Here is a 15,541-nt window from a genome sequence, read left to right as displayed (position 1 = left end):
TACTAGGCATTCATACAGGGAAATTCAATCTGCATGATTCTCTTTTGACTTTCTGTCTTTTTTATAGTTCAAGCAAGGGAGAAGTTGGGGAAGGGGCCATAATGGGATACGTATGCAGAGCTTAATGCTGAAAACAGAGGCCTGATTGAATAGAGCTCCTTGTGATGAGAAGGGGGATCAATTCACAGTTGACCCCATCCCATTGTGTGGGTTGTCCTGGGAGTTTCCTTTAAAATCCCAGTGGTTTGGGTTTTCTGCATGGTTTGTACCCAGCCTTTCCCTCCCTGAATAGAATAGCTTTTTCTGGAATTTCTACTGGATTTTCTGTGGTTATTGGCTGAGCAATGCTCTCCCACTTCAGAAGACTGGAGGAAGTACATTGTGGAAGTACAGATCAGGGACGCTGAATCATTTGATAACTGAAAGTTTTTCATATATAGAACAAACATATTCCTGGTATGCAACTGCCCCCAAGAAACAGATTATATGTTACTGTCCCAGGTGGAAGTGCTCATTCATTATTTGGTTTGCAGGAGTGATTTGAGACTTTAAAAACACATGAATTTCTGCCCTGCAGAATTTACAGCTCATTGTGATAGAAAGGCAGGGAGTTTCAGGCAGAACAAAACACAGTTCTTAAAGCATAAGCAGACAGAACAGTGAATTAAGGACACCAGATGCTGATTTGTAAGCATCGTTCTTGTACATTATTGCTTGTAAATATATCGGTCTAGAGAAAGGAATTCATTTTAGAAGGGAGGGAGTACTTTAGAAATCCATGCCTGGCAGTGTCAGGTAAAGACATGTGCAGGATATATCCCTGACAGGCTCAAAATGAGCCCCTGTATGAGTGGGGTAGAGGCTAGTATGTACAAGGAAAACTGGATTATTTCCCAGGTATATTTTATTATCTTGCTAAAGTTAACATGCTGTATTTGCCTGTCTGCTGCATTGCCTCATAATCTAGTGGCAGCATTTGAAAGGGGAATAAGGCTCTGCTCCTTCACTTCTCCAGCAAGTTGCATCAAACTTCCTCATAAATCCAGTGTCTTTGGAACTCTGTCCCCAGACTGTTTCCAAGCCAGCCTGTGGCTCTTCCTGCAGTGACTGGGTGTTGTCCCATTTTATGAGCAAGATTCTGCACTCATAACTGGGTTTCTTTCTGGTACTGCCAGCTAGAGGCAACCAGGGATTTTATCTAGTCAATATTGCAGGGAGATTCAAGACACATCTCTTTATTTTTCGAAGTAAGGTCTCATCATTGCCCCCCACACTTTCTGTTTTCCCACATGTGGAACATGCCCTGGTGTAGAAGAATCAGGATTGAAGCTGTGCTATATAAACTGTGCCAGATGCTAAATTGCATTAAAATACTTTTCTTCTTCAGGAGATCAGATTCTTCATATTTGTAATTTCAGTATCTTAAAAAGTTGGGGTTTTGTTCTTTATTTAAAGCATAGGGAGTTTACACAAAGAAGAAGGATTTTCCCCCCATTTATTTCCTTCTGACAAAGTATATCCAGCCTTTTTTTCCTGTAAACAAGCACAGAAAATGAAAATATATCAGGTTTTCAATAGGATAGAAATTAATCATAAATGGAGTTTCTTAGTGGTTAAATGAACTTGAAGATCTTCCTTTTCAGATAGAAACAAGTTTGAAAGTCTGTTCATCATCTGCTTGACAACTCTGTCCTTCTTCTTGTTAGCCCTTTGGGGGAGACACACAGTGAGTGTGTTTTGTTTTTCAGAAGTTGATCTGCCTCTGAAAAAAGATGGGTTCACCTCAGAAAGTACAACTCTGGAAGCTTTGCTGCGTGGAGAGGCAATAGAGAAAAAAACAGACACTAAAGAGGAAGACACTATACAAGAAATCCAGGTAAGGGAGAGCCCCATGCCCTGACATCAGACTGGATTTTACAGTTTGTCTCTAACTCTAAGAGTCTCTTGTCCTGTGGCAAAACAGGGTATCTGTAGATTGTTGTGTCATTCTACTGCCAAAATGTTATCAAACCTTTGTGCTATGCTGTGATGCTCAAAATGATATCAGTATCTCACACGCTTCTTTTGTCACAAGAATCTTTGTTGTTTAACTGTTCTGCACAGGTCCTGTGTTTGAACTTATTTTGCAGCACTATGAGATAATTACATTAAAAAACTGAGAAGCTGAGGTGGATCCCAACTATAAACTGAATTTTAATGGTTCACATTTAAAGTGAGTTTCATGGATTTCAATATGGATTCACAGCTGCTGTAGATTAAAACATGTCATTGCCTTGCCTGTTTTTTTTTAATAGTATGTGGCCTTCTGGAGGTATTCAAGAAAAACAAATATCCTAAAAAAATGTAATCTTAAGTATTTCAATTATTATTAGTTATGCAGTATGAGAAATATTGCCTTTTCACATGCATTATGGTTATAAAAATTGTCAAGATTTAATTTAATCCTTCAACAGTTAAAAGCCAAAACACAATTGTAGGTTTGTTAAAGAAGGAATTCAGCTAGTATAAAGGGTTCTTGTATATGGCACTTTTAAAACATCTTAAATCACTAGGAAAGTGGGCCTGTCCAACAGCAGCACATCTTTGCTGATGCTAAAACACCATTGTGTCGTGAGTCTTTTTAGGGATTTTTAGTGAGAGTTATTAGCACTGTGTCAAATTTGGTAATTTTGGGAGAGATACAAAATGTTGCATCTGTACCTAAAAGAAGAAAAAATTTGAGGGGTCAGTCCCATGCGAAATGAAACAGAAAAACATAAACATCAGATCTGTATTACCTGGAGGCCAGTCCTACTGCTCTATTTGTTAGAAATTTTGCACAGGTAAGGGCAGCACAATTGGGTCTCCCATTCCCAGTTGCACAGGTAAAAGAGCACCATCAAAGAGGAAGCATGCCATGCTCATGGAATGGGGAAAAGCTTGGCATGAGCCTTGCTCTGTGTTTGCTTCTTCAGTAGTATATCTGGGTCTATGAAGCTGAGAGCTCTTACCAAAGGTCTGTTTTTACCTGCTTTCAAGGTCACAAGAAGTCATGGTGCAGCATCCTTGTGAAATTGCAAGTGCTTTTGAATGTTGCTGTGTGATCTGAGCTCCCAAATGATCCCCAGTAGCAGTCTGAGAAAAGAGACCTCAGAGATGGTAGAAGTGACATAAATCCAGGCATTGCAGAACAGTGCAAAAAAACAGAACAGATTTTCAGCTAAACTGCTGTAGCTGTGACCTGTCAACTGGATGCTGGTTTCATCAGAACAGATGCAAAAGTCATGTCTTGCTGCTTTATTTTATGCTAGCATAGCTTATCTGGATTCAGTCTGTAGAACAATGATTGCCAAAGCCTTCACTAGTAGGCAGCTTTCAGTGTGTACTTTGGCACCTGGCAGCTAGACTGTACCAGATGAAAATCACAATCAGTGCCTTCATCGGTATGACAAATAAGAGATCGCAAATCTCTCCTTTGTTCCTTTGTGTACTTGTCTGTGCTGTAACTCTAAAGGGCCCAGCCTCAATGGTGGTGAGAGTGAGCAGGTGGGATAGACATCATTGTAATTCCCACCTGAGACCCAGCCACTTGCCACCCTCCCAAATTCACAGGTCTGTCAGGAGAAGACGACTTGGTGCTTGGCTGCACCAAATTACCTAGGGCTGGGAAACTTTTAGAAAGACATAATAGGAAAAGAAAAGTTACTCTGCTAAAACATATAAGGGTTCCCCCTGCTAAATAGATACAAGTATTGGAACCTGCAGTACAGCTGGTATGTAACATGATTGAGAATTTTACCCTGCAGCAAATTGGTATTGAATGTGTATCTCCATTGGTTGATGGAGAAGAATTAGAGTTTGAGAAGAGTTAGAGCAGCCTTCTGACCATGAAGCAGAAAGGTTATGCCCCTTCTATCAAGGATTAAAGTAATTACTCTGGCATTGTCACCAAATTCACACTTGGTTACATATTATCTCTTTCCTAAATTGATGCTTCAATTTTACAGGAAGAAAGTGGTTTGTAATATTTCACTTAACTGTTGTGTAGTATGATTGTTGTAAATTAGCTTCTTTCCCTCCCACATATGATGTGGTTGCCCCTGTTTTGTTGGGGATTTTTTTGAGATACTTTAAGATATGAAGAAATGGAAAAATACAAACTCACATCACTAAGTTTGCCTGTTTTCTTACCTACATTCTTAAAGTCTCCTCATGTACATTTTTCAAGCACTTCAGTCCTAAGATGAATTCAATTAATGTATGCAGAATTGGAACCTGTTTAACTTTTACACCCTCTAGTATTTAGCACCTCCAGTATTATGTGAAATTGTAGTTCATGATGGTCAGAGCTCATTAACAGCCTCCTGATATTCAAAAATAGAAGAAGCAAAACACTTGATCCAAACAACTTGTTTGAAATGCACTGGCCAGTATTAGTCTTAGAAATTAAGTTGATAAAGTAAGAATAAACTTTTGTAACTGACCTTCTAAATACAGACGTTTTGAAAGTTGAAATTTCTGTTGTATTCTTTCCCACAAATTCAGAATTTGGTGCTTGAGGTATGTGGAAAAGAGAGAAAGAAAGAAAGAGAATGATTTTCTCCTGTTCCCCATGTGCTGGCTCTCAAATAGCTTTTAAGTAGAAATTAGAGAGAAGGGACAAATACAGTAAGAATGAAGAACATTCCTATCACTTTGATGTCACTATTTGACTCTGCATTGTGGCTGTAATTTAAATGAATGTTAGCATGGCAAAGGTAAGTTAGTGATTCCAGATTAGTCCCTTGCAAAATGGCACAGCACCATAAATGGTAGGAGTGGCTGGGGCCAATTTCTGTATTTCTAGCAGACATGCCAAAGGTTGAGGGAATTTCAATGGGACTTCTTCCCACATCAGTGTTGTGGTGATTTGTCTGGCCTTTTTCCATGTGACATCTGACTTGTACATGTTTTCATGCAGGACAGCCAGCCTGTGTTTGGTTCTGTAGAAGTTACATTTCAAAAGATCAAATTAAAAGATTGAAATTGCCTGGACCAGGCATCTCACAGTCTTGTGAGCTCTAATTCCTCAGCATCCTCATTCAACAAACTTTCTGCTTCCAGATTAGAGTTGTACCTGTGGTGCAAGCCCTACAAAACATGGCTTTTTAGATCCATTCTGGAATATATGGAGGAATTTTCTCTATTTTTGCTCAAGAGAGAAGATTGTGAGCTACCAAGGAGAAAACCACTGGTTTTGTATTCCTGAAGTGCACTCTCACAATTAGAAGAAAACAAAATAATTTAAATTGCAACAAATGAAAATAAAAAACCCAGGCAAACAAATTCCCAGACAGGGCCTGCAGTTATGCATACTAATATTTGTGTTGTCTTGGAATATTGGTACTCAGTGCTTCTAGTATTTGTTCTTAGGAACCTTTTTATCATAGTTGACTGATATCAGTAGTAGTTTTTTAGTAGGAATTCCCTGGAGATCTTAGGGTGGAAAAGAGTGAAAATTTTGCTTTGGTAGAGAGAAGCAGAGGTACTGCGATCTGATTTGGCTTTATATCAACTGTGATAACCCATAGTCACTGTGGTAAAGAGTAGCAGTTGGTTTTATGTGTCCTCCTTTTTTCTTCTAACCATTCCTGTTTGTTGTTCAACCACAGAGGGTTTTAGAAAATGATGAAAATGCAGACGAAGTGAACGAGGAAGAAGACTTGGAAGAAGATATTCCAAAACGAAAGAACAGGCCTAGAGGACGGGTAAGTGGAGAGTTTATTGGAATGGAAAGGAGGGAAGCAAACCTCTGCAGAGATATAGTGTATATTTCTCATGTGTATTATGTATGCAAAGTATTTATCCATGAATATCTGATAGTGATAACACTATAGGTAATTTTCAGTCATATGTAATAGATTTTTTATATTTTTTCGGTTTACTTTTGTGAACGGCTGCGAAAGAAAAGGACTATTTTGAGAGTAAAAATTTGGGGGAGATTTATTTTAGTGTTGTATTTACAATTGTAATGTAAACTGTAAGAACTATTATGACATCCTGCTATTACAATTCTCCTTAAAAAAACCTTTACTAATTACAGAAAAGCAGCAAATTCAGTTATGACAGCCAAAAAAGTATTAATAAAAGTAACTTGAACTGTGTTAATAAGTTTTGCAACTTTCTCTGGGGTAGCATTTTGTGGTTGACACTGGCTCTCTTGAGCCCATGGCAAATCTTCCATTTGCTTGAAAAGGGCAATATTTTATCCTTAGGGGACTCTGTCCCTTCTCTTACCTAAGATGTCTTCACAATTCATCAGGGTACCAGTTAAATAACGAGGCCAACATTTTAAACTTGGAATCAACATTTTCAATTGTGGGCCTGTAAGCTAGGCATCTAAATAAATGTGAACACAAATCTCGGAAGTTTTGAGCATTTTCATCTCTCTTTGGCTCCAGTGGATGCTGCAGGGGTGCAGGAGCTCTAGATGTACCTTTTGATTTGTTTGTAGAAGTCAAGCAAGGTGGGCCACATTTTAGGCCAAATGAGCAGAATATAATAGTTTTTTAATAAGAGACATGAAACCACATTGAATACTTGCAATGTACTTATGCATCAGACCCTCTCTTTTGGTTTCCTCTTTGGTTGTTGTGTTGTTTCAGTTTTCTGCTCCTCTTTATTTTGGAGCTTAAGTCCTTTAATATAAGATCAAAGCACTTTAATAATTGGATAAGTATATATATCATCTTCCTTATTCTCAAAATCACCTGAACCAGTTTCTTTCTTTCTTTCTTTCTTAGCCAAAGACCCCCACCTGGAAAAAAATTTTCCAGAAAAATGTAAGTTTCAGAAGATTTGTATGAACCAGTAACCAAAACCAGGAGATAGAATCAATACGTGCACATAAGCTTGACTGTAGCAATCAACTAATATTCCAGGCTAACAACTCTTTTCTAATAAGTTGCTCTCATGTAAATTGCACATGCTGGATAGGGTGAGTGAAAGGGAGCAAAGAGCTAGAAGAAATATACTGCTCAGGAGAATGGGATTTGGTGTATTCATGTGTCCCAGACCAGTACAAACAAAGTCCTGAAGTTAGTGTTACATGCAAGATTTTGCTTCCCTGTTCAGGAAAATGTTCCAGAATTTTTTCTGTGGTACTGTAAGGAAAGGAGTTGGAGGGTACTAGATGTCCCATTCATTCTGAAGCATGCATTTATATTTTATTTTCTGCCCTAGAACTTGCCCCCTATTAAGTACAGAAGCAGCAGGATTGCTTGCTTTTTTCTTGCAACTAACTCCTGCTCTGCTAGTGCCTGGTTTCTTTCAGTGCAAAAAAGAGAAGTCTGAATAATGCCACATACTTCAAGCAATGTTTAGTTTTATTTGATGGCATCAATAACCAAAGCAAAATGTAGTAGAAATTAGAATTTCAGAATTGTGGCCAGGTTATCTAGCTGTTGAAAACTGATAAGCCTGAATTGCATCTGGTCACAAGAGCTTTGCCAGTTTCCTAAAGGCAGCCCTTTTCTAGCCTGACTCAGTATAGGGAATTAAGGCTAAGGATTGAAAATTAGGCAACATGAAACCTGGGCTGCTCTTTGTTTCTGGAAAGGACTTGGTTAGGGTAGTTTTAGAGGGCAGAAGAGGGGAAGGACATGCATAGGAAACAAGATCCTGTGGAGTTTGACCTTTGGGGATTCAGAGGAGTGAGAAGGACTAACAGCATATATGCAGGATTAATGCAATGGAATTACTGCTCTGGGCTTTCCAAATTGCACATGCCCCTTCCTTTCCCTACAGCATGACTTTATTTTTAATTCTGGACTCTCCATCTGTCTTTTTGGCTACTCTCTCTGGCTGCTTCAAGGCTGCTGGGCCATGGGTCCAGGCCGCACACGTCAAGTCTTGTAGTCTTTGCTGCATCCTGTCAGGAGAATAAAGGCAGCTGTGGATGACTGAATTCAACAGCCTGGAGCACAGACAGCAAGCAGGGGGCATTCAGTTCAGTGCCTCTGGGGCAGCTGCTTGGTTTCCTGTCCCCTCAAGGCCAGCCCATGAAATCATGGGGGCATAGGAAGGACACTGAAGGCTGAAGAGGTAGATCTACAGAAAGAGAGTTTTAGTGTTTTTGCTGGACAGGGGCAATGTGGTAGGAGCTGGCAGAGTGGTTTTCTAGGAGATATGAGATGTACGCAGATGCACCTGCACAGACTGTCTGCTCATCAGCCGGATATCCCGTGGGACAATTTCAAAGGCACCAAGCACATTTAGCAACCCAAGTCCCATTGAAAGTCATTGACTTGAAAAATTTCCCCCTCTTTGTTCATTGCATGAAAAAGTGTATCTGACACGTGGTCATGCCACGAATGCTGTACCCCTGCATTTCTGTAGAGAACAGTTTGAAAGGGAACAGCTGACTGTAAGACAAGCAAAATTCTGAGCAACAAACCCTAAATTAGTATCATATTCTGAAATGTACCTATGTAAAATATTACCTTCTTACTCAACAGGTATGTTCTCAGAGTGTGAATAGAGTCAGAGCCACTGACTAGTGACAAATATAAGACTTTACATCTTTTTCATAGCCCTGAAAAAACAATGCAGCTGGTAAAATGGGGAAATTGGATCCTAATCTGGGTACCAGCAGAAATATTTATAAGGGCCAATCACTTGTCTATGTGAAGATTCCCTGATGAGTTGAGTTGTGGAGGAGCTGCCATGGACTGAAATTCAGCTTGCAGCACATTTAGCAGCAGTAAGGGAAGAAAATAACTAGCCTGGGATTGATTTCATTGCCCAAAGGGGGTTTAAAGAGCTGGCAGTCAGAAAGAAAATAGTGCAGACTTGTAAGATGATTTTATATGATACAGTCAGTAAAGAAGCTTCTACCAAACAATTGTTGCTGAGGCCATTTCTAGGGTGAAAGTGCTTTTCAGTTCATCCTTACAGATCTTGGTCTGCACATGTGTGCTGGACTGCTCAGATGTCTTTGCAGAAGGCAGAGTTATCCTTGTCATACATAGTAGTATTTACCCCATCCAGATAGCTGCAAATCCATGTCTCTCCTTTGGGACTGTGTTAAGAGTTAGATCTGAGCAATCCCAGGGAAATAACATGTGAAGTTTTTATAAATCCCTGTTTTAACAGACTTTGTCCAGCCAGTGTAAAACTGTTCCTTATTACTTCTCTTTAAATATCCAGTGGAACACAATTCTAATAGTGCTAGTTCTGTTCCAAGCTCATAGAAGAGAGAAAAAGTTTCTATGGCCCCTTTATGGCTGGGTGCGAATATTCTCAGAATTTCTACACCTTCTTCAGCTTTACCTAACAAAGCTCTGTCCTTTTCTTATTTTCACATGAAAAGGCTTGCAGGATTTGAGTCAGGTGGCCTTGTCTAGAGTGAGAAATATGAACAGCTTAATAAGAGGAGCAGCAGAAGCAATTCTGTCATTTTTTTCCAGGAATAGAGTAGTAAGGAGAATTAATAAAGAACTATTTAGCCATCCACCTGTGATCACTTCCTCAAACAAAGATCAAGTCTAAAATGATTGTCATTTACAGACTGCACATTAGTGAACATGAAAGAATTGAAGGCCTTGGCTCAGTTCCCAGTTTCACATCACAACTTCAGCATTGGGCAGATATGAGCTGTTTTCTTGTTGGCATCTCAGCTGAGAAGGGTCAGGACTGAGTAGTTTTGATGCCGAATTCCACTCTCACCCCTGGAGCTCAAGACAGAGCAGTCTGTGCTGTGGAGAAACAAAGTTTTTCAGTTTCTATAGCTGCCAGTTTGGTCCATTTTAGGAACACGGAACTGCAGAGACATTTCTGGGTAATTTCTATTATTGCAGGTAGCCACATTATCTAATCTTTTCCACTAACTGACCAAAGCTCCATTTTATAATTAGCCACAGTATCTTTGTCCCAGAAGACCATTTCAACACACTGCTTTTCAGCTAGAAAACAAAACATAGCAACACAAACAATGCCCCTTTGAAAATAGTGAAGGAAATAATTTGACCTCTCTTTTATTTGGGGCCTGTTTTCTGGCTGATTTAATGTTTGTGTATATTCTTCAACACCTGTTCATCTATTCATTCGTTCATATTCAGTTCAGCGAGGTATTTGAACATCTTCAGAAATGAATGTGTGATGATACTTGACTGAATATGTGCTGGCAGTGACCTACTGCTGCGGATGAACAGTATGAGCCATCTCTGGAGAGGATCTCCATTGCTTTACAAGGTCCATTAACATAGAGCACATCTTAGGAGATGGAGGGTCATGACCACTTTGAGAAACCTGTATGGAAGCTGAGGATTTGTTTAGTTTATACTGCACATCTTTCATAGGAGGGTGTGGGGTGCAAGGAGACCTGGTGATGGAATAATGCTAACATTCCTCTTGTCCTTGCAGGCTCGGGGATCTGGAGGGGGCAGGAGACGGAATGATGCTGCCTCCCAGGATGATCATGACAAACCCTATGTTTGTGACAGTAAGTAGCAACCAGACAGCTTAGTCTGCTTCCAGCCTGGTCCTACCAGCTCAGTGCACTCAGGGCTTCATATATTACAGCAAAATATTCTGCTGCTCTCTGACTTGCATGTTTGCCACCTGCTGCTGATGCTCTTGGTGTTTTTGCATGAAGGAAATAAAATTAAGTTCTCGGCAAGACTCCACTTTCCGTTGCCCTTTAATAAATCATCTCTTATCTTTTCTTTCTCTCTTTCTGGCTTCTCTGCCTTTTGTCTTCTTTTCCCCCATGTAAGTTTCACCCTCTATTTCTTTCTCTGTTTCAGATAGTTACAAACAAAAGCATAACTCAAAAATCTCCGACAAAGGTACTTCACCCTTGTTGTGTCTCTTGATATATTTGGTGATTCTCTTCCCTTCAGTCCTTTTAAAATCTCACTGGGCTAAATTCTGAAGGTCTTATCCCTCACCAGATGTCTTGTGGCATCATCAAAAGCTGAGCCCTTCTAAGAAACAAATAACATCTCAAATGCTTTGTTTTGATACATATTCCCTTTGAATACAGTCCTGCTGTTTGGTACCTTGCAGTTGGACTTCAGGTGAAGCAAGGCATTGTCTGAATGGAAAAATTATACTAGAGTCCAGCATCAACACTGAAGGAGGGTACCAGAGTCGCAGTATGAGTGAGGAGTCTAGTATTTGTTATGCAATTGTTTGAGGTTTTTTTTTTATACTCTAGTCCTTGATGCCTTCCTTCTTCTTTTGATATTCTTTTTTTGCTTTGTTTCTGTGAAGGTCACTTATCTTACCCACATCATTTTGAGATATCCCATCTTAAGGCTTATTCTAGAATGTACATCCAATTGTAATTTGTGCTACCAGGTGCCTTCTAGCCTGTAAGACAATAACCTAAAAAAAGGCATTAGAAGTAGGAGGATAGCAAATCTTCACTTCTGTTGTCCAAACCAGCTGGTTTTGAGGACAACTAGAACCCCCTTTTTGCCTATATTGCAACATTACCAACCTTAAAATAATAACTCTTGCTGTGTCAATCTTTGGAGGGATTTTCTGCTGATTTTTAAAAACGTGAGGAAATAAGGAGTTTGCATGGTGAATAAGAACTATATTCCATGTGAAATCATATTCTTGTATGGTGAGACCAGGTAACTGTATGTGCCCAGAAACCGAAGACTTGCATATGAGGGGAACATGACAGATGATAAAAACATAGTCAAGGAGGAAGAGCCCTTAAAGTTCTGAAGAGTCAGAAGACCTATGCTATGGTTAAATAGCAGTCCTAGTGCACTGGAAGAACTAAAATGTGTCTTCTAAGACTTCTGTGAGAGCCCAAGATGTATCTTGTTGAAATCCACAGGTTTCCTTTGCTGGTGGTATATGCAGTATATGCATATCTTTCTTTATCTCTTTTCTGGAACATCCTTCTAAATCCAAGGACACTTGTCAGTGGTAGTAATTTGGAACATGATGACTCTATATTGTCTGATCTTGCACTGCTTTTGGATTTTACCGAGAACTCCCAACATGCATAGTAGTGATTTGCACAGAGTAGATTAAACATAGAAGATATCAAAGCAGGCAGCAGAAATCTGGCCTGAAGTCAAGACTCTCATAAATTGTTGCATTGACAGAATTTGCCTTGGCTTACATTTTGGAGCATAAATCTCATCTTTAATGTTGGAAATGTTTCCTATTTCATTTGGCTGACACCTTTCACTTTTAGGAAACTTACAGTTACAGGTGAGTCATAAGGAATTTTGGACTCCAGATTTTGCACAGTGACTTCTCCTTTTCCATTGTAGATAGCTGATAAAAGGGTTATATGACAGCAGAACTCTTTTATCTGAGTTCAGAGAAGAAGGGAAGAACTGTCCCAGTTGTAATGTCATCATCCTGAAGAATATCCTGCCCATGTTAAATTTCTATACAAACATGACATGCCATTAATTATGAGTAACTGGCCTATTATCCTGCTTAGGTGGATTTCTTGGATTAATTTTTTCTTTGAAATGATTTGATGAATATTTTTATAGATAAAGCTCAATCTAATTGTGGTAGTTTAGGAATTGGTTTGCAGTACTCCTTGTGCAGATGTTGTGGGCAGATAAGTTTGTTTTACATGGAAACATGCAGGTGAAACAGTGTATATGTTTCCTGTTTAGAAAAGCATTATTCCCTCAATTGCATTATGGGTACAAATAATTAGCTTAATGGGCCAACAGTTTGCTTCTTCTGTAGTTTATTTAATTTGCCTCCAGGTTGCTTTTTCTGCAAGTACACTGATATTCGAGTTTTGAAAATGACCAGAGAGAAGAAAGCATAAACACAGCTAAACCAAATTCATTTTCTTATAAACTACATGGGGCACAAAAAATGATTTGTGGTCAAAAACTACTTTGCCCTTTTGACATATTTACACATTCATATTTATGGTAAACAAGAATAAATCAACAGATCTCATCAGTTATAAAAGGGTTTTAGAAAACAATGAGACAGTGTATTGGTAAGATGATGCAAGTGTGATGCCCAGTGGCACTGCCCCTTGTGCTGGAAAATAGCAATGCTACCTCTGAAAAGACCTGACTTTTTCTGTAAGAGGCATTCAGGCCTACATCAGTATTCAACTTGGTCCCAATATTAAAGCTGGCTGGAAACATGCAATTTCTATGTGATAAAGGTTTTCAAAGCTCAAAATATTTTGTCCTCCTGTGTTTTTAAGAAGAGGTGGTTGGATGCCTGTTTGTGGAAGGAAACATTCTGAAATACTTCAGCTGGTTTTACTGAGCATATACTCTAGTAGAAGTTCAGAAGAAAATATTTGATCAAAGAATCAATAAAATTGCTAGGATAATCATGAAATGCATTTTTTCAACACATCACCAAGTAGGAAACTTGGTGGTCAGATTTTCAGCCAGTTGCATTGGATTGTTCTGTGCCTTGAGCTCCCTTGGGATGGCTTCAATTACAACAGTAGCAGGCAAGCCTGGTTGGAGATGGGTATAAACTGCAAATGGTAACATAGCCAAATGGCTTAGCAGCTGTATGAGAGCAGTCCCAAAAGTACCTTGAGCACCTGGCAAGGAAAGGCAGCAGGTGCCTCAAAGAAGAGTGGAAAGTAGAGCTTGAAAAGCAAAGCAAAGCCTCTGATGACAAGCAAGTGGAAGGTGGACCACCACCACTGTTCCTGATGAACAGGGCATGTGATTTTTAGAGGGACAGAGTGAATGAATAAATGAATACCTACCTGGTTAATAAGAATTGATGCCATTTCACTGTCAAATATTCAGCTAGGGAATCACTATTCCGACTGAGTAGTCTTCTTAGAAATCCTTCTACTATTTTATTAGTGTTTATTATATATTACTTACTACTTTTTCGAAAGAAAAACCTTCTCTGAATTTGTATCTAGAAATTTGTATTCTGGTTTAAAAGTTGCAGTCAGTTGTAGCACTCGAGTTCCATGATTCCAAATGTCTACTTCCTTTAGCCAGAGAAGTTAGTCTGTGCTGAATCTCTGCAAGCAATTAACTTTCCTGCTGCCCCTCCTCACTTATATGCTTTCACTCTTCTCAAGTTCCCATGGAGACATGGGACTATGTACATACTTCCACCTTTGTTTTCTGTTCCTTTGTCTACGGAAGAATTCTCTTGCCCACCTCTTAAAGAAATTATTTCTTTTCCTTTTACCAGTATGTCCTCATCTCCTTTTAGTTTTATTCTCATATAAACTCCTATTTTAGCATAGCAACTTATATCCTTTTTTTTGTAGTCCTTCTGAGACTGAACTGCACATTCAGATCCATTCCTTGTGCAAAATGAGCATTGACTGAAACCTTCCTAGGATTTTTGATGGATCAGTGACTAACACAGCATTGTATGTACCCAGACACAATGATCTTGTAGTATTTTGTAGAAGCTGATTCTTCCCTCAAGAACTTAAGGTTTCTCTAGTTATTTACCTACGTTCTCTCTGCTGAAGTCCAAGACTAGCAGTCCTTGTACTGTTCTTACTGTTCTTGAGGGAAAATAACAATGTCTTCTATGTCTGCAAACAGTTACTGCGGCTTCTTTCAGCTGTGCTTTCTTCAGCTCTTCTACTAAGCTTGTTTCTTTCATGTGGAAAAACTCCAAAGTACTTTTTAAAGTGGTAGTGGCCAGAACGAAGTTAAACGTGCTGCTCTGAGGAAAGATGCATTTCTGAATATGAGTGGTTGATAGATTTACTTGTACTTACAATTACTTTTACAAACTGGATTTAAGAAACTTGCTCTGTTATATATCCATGAGAGGCACAGAGATGGCTGACCTAACAGGTTATTCAGTAATCATCTCCTGGTATTATCCCTTCTGGTGTGAATCCCTAAATAGATCAGCAGTAAGATCTAGAATAAGATGCTTGTTCAGATGTACTCAACAAACAACTCTCCCACCATATCTGCTATTCTTGGCATCCTTTGAATATATTATTAGTAGAAAAGACAAGATTAGATAGGTAAGGACATTAAAAAAAAATACTGACTAACATAGATGTTGAATAGAGCACATGGTAAAAGGGAAACAGAATTGACTCTGGCAGTTGAACATTTTCTGCTCATGTAGGATATTTGTTTTCTCCTTTGCTCTGGTTAGCAACCCATTTATTGAAATGTGCACAGCTGTATTGTTGAGCTGCACGTGTTTTGGGGTTTGAACTGGGGTTCAGAGTTACTGTGATCTTAGTACAGCAGGTAGATTCTGGGACTTGTCCTCTGGGGACACTGAAACAAGGACTATTTACCTCCCTATTCTACCTGCAGAAAATTCCCTATGGAAAGGGATGCTAAATAGCTGCTCTCATACTACAGGTGTACAGTGTGACTATATTATAGTGTGTATAGTACTGAGCAAAGAGGGATGAATGTGAAGTCTTTGTACCAGTGGAGGTCAAAATGCATTGTTAATGTTTGAGATCTCTAAATGTGCCAGAGTTTGTACACAACTGTAACAGGAGTGAATATATTAACCAAACCAGTGCAAAACAAGGACAGGGGGATTTTTTTTGTCTTTTTTTTGTTGTTTTTTTTTTTTTTTTAGTGGAGTGAATGGT

General features: G+C 39.1%; 1 protein-coding gene across 11 annotated transcripts in view; it reads left to right on the top strand.

Annotated features, from left to right (window-relative positions):
- Positions 1–15,541, top strand: part of DPF3 (double PHD fingers 3) — a 166,814-nt gene that overhangs the window by 93,817 nt on the left and 57,456 nt on the right. For 6 of the 11 annotated variants that reach the window (XR_010440399.1, XM_064713766.1, XM_064713767.1 and 3 more), the window contains exons 4-7: positions 1,749–1,876; positions 5,631–5,726; positions 6,762–6,800; positions 10,381–10,459. Coding sequence is in view for 9 of the 11 variants with exons in the window: in XM_064713766.1 (XP_064569836.1) it covers positions 1,749–1,876; positions 5,631–5,726; positions 6,762–6,800; positions 10,381–10,459 (342 nt within the window). In the remaining 2 variants the exon portion in view is untranslated. Of the gene's footprint in view, positions 1–1,748; positions 1,877–5,630; positions 5,727–6,761; positions 6,801–10,380; positions 10,460–10,763; positions 10,806–15,541 lie in introns of all 11 variants that reach the window. The other 5 variants (XR_010440400.1, XM_064713768.1, XM_064713773.1 and 2 more) reach the window with 2 other exon arrangements.

Source organism: Zonotrichia leucophrys, chromosome 5, assembly GCF_028769735.1.
Source record: "Zonotrichia leucophrys gambelii isolate GWCS_2022_RI chromosome 5, RI_Zleu_2.0, whole genome shotgun sequence".
Taxonomy (NCBI): Eukaryota; Metazoa; Chordata; class Aves; order Passeriformes; family Passerellidae; genus Zonotrichia; species Zonotrichia leucophrys.
Note: the sequence above shows the minus strand (reverse complement) of the source record. Positions and strands in the feature narration are given on the sequence as shown.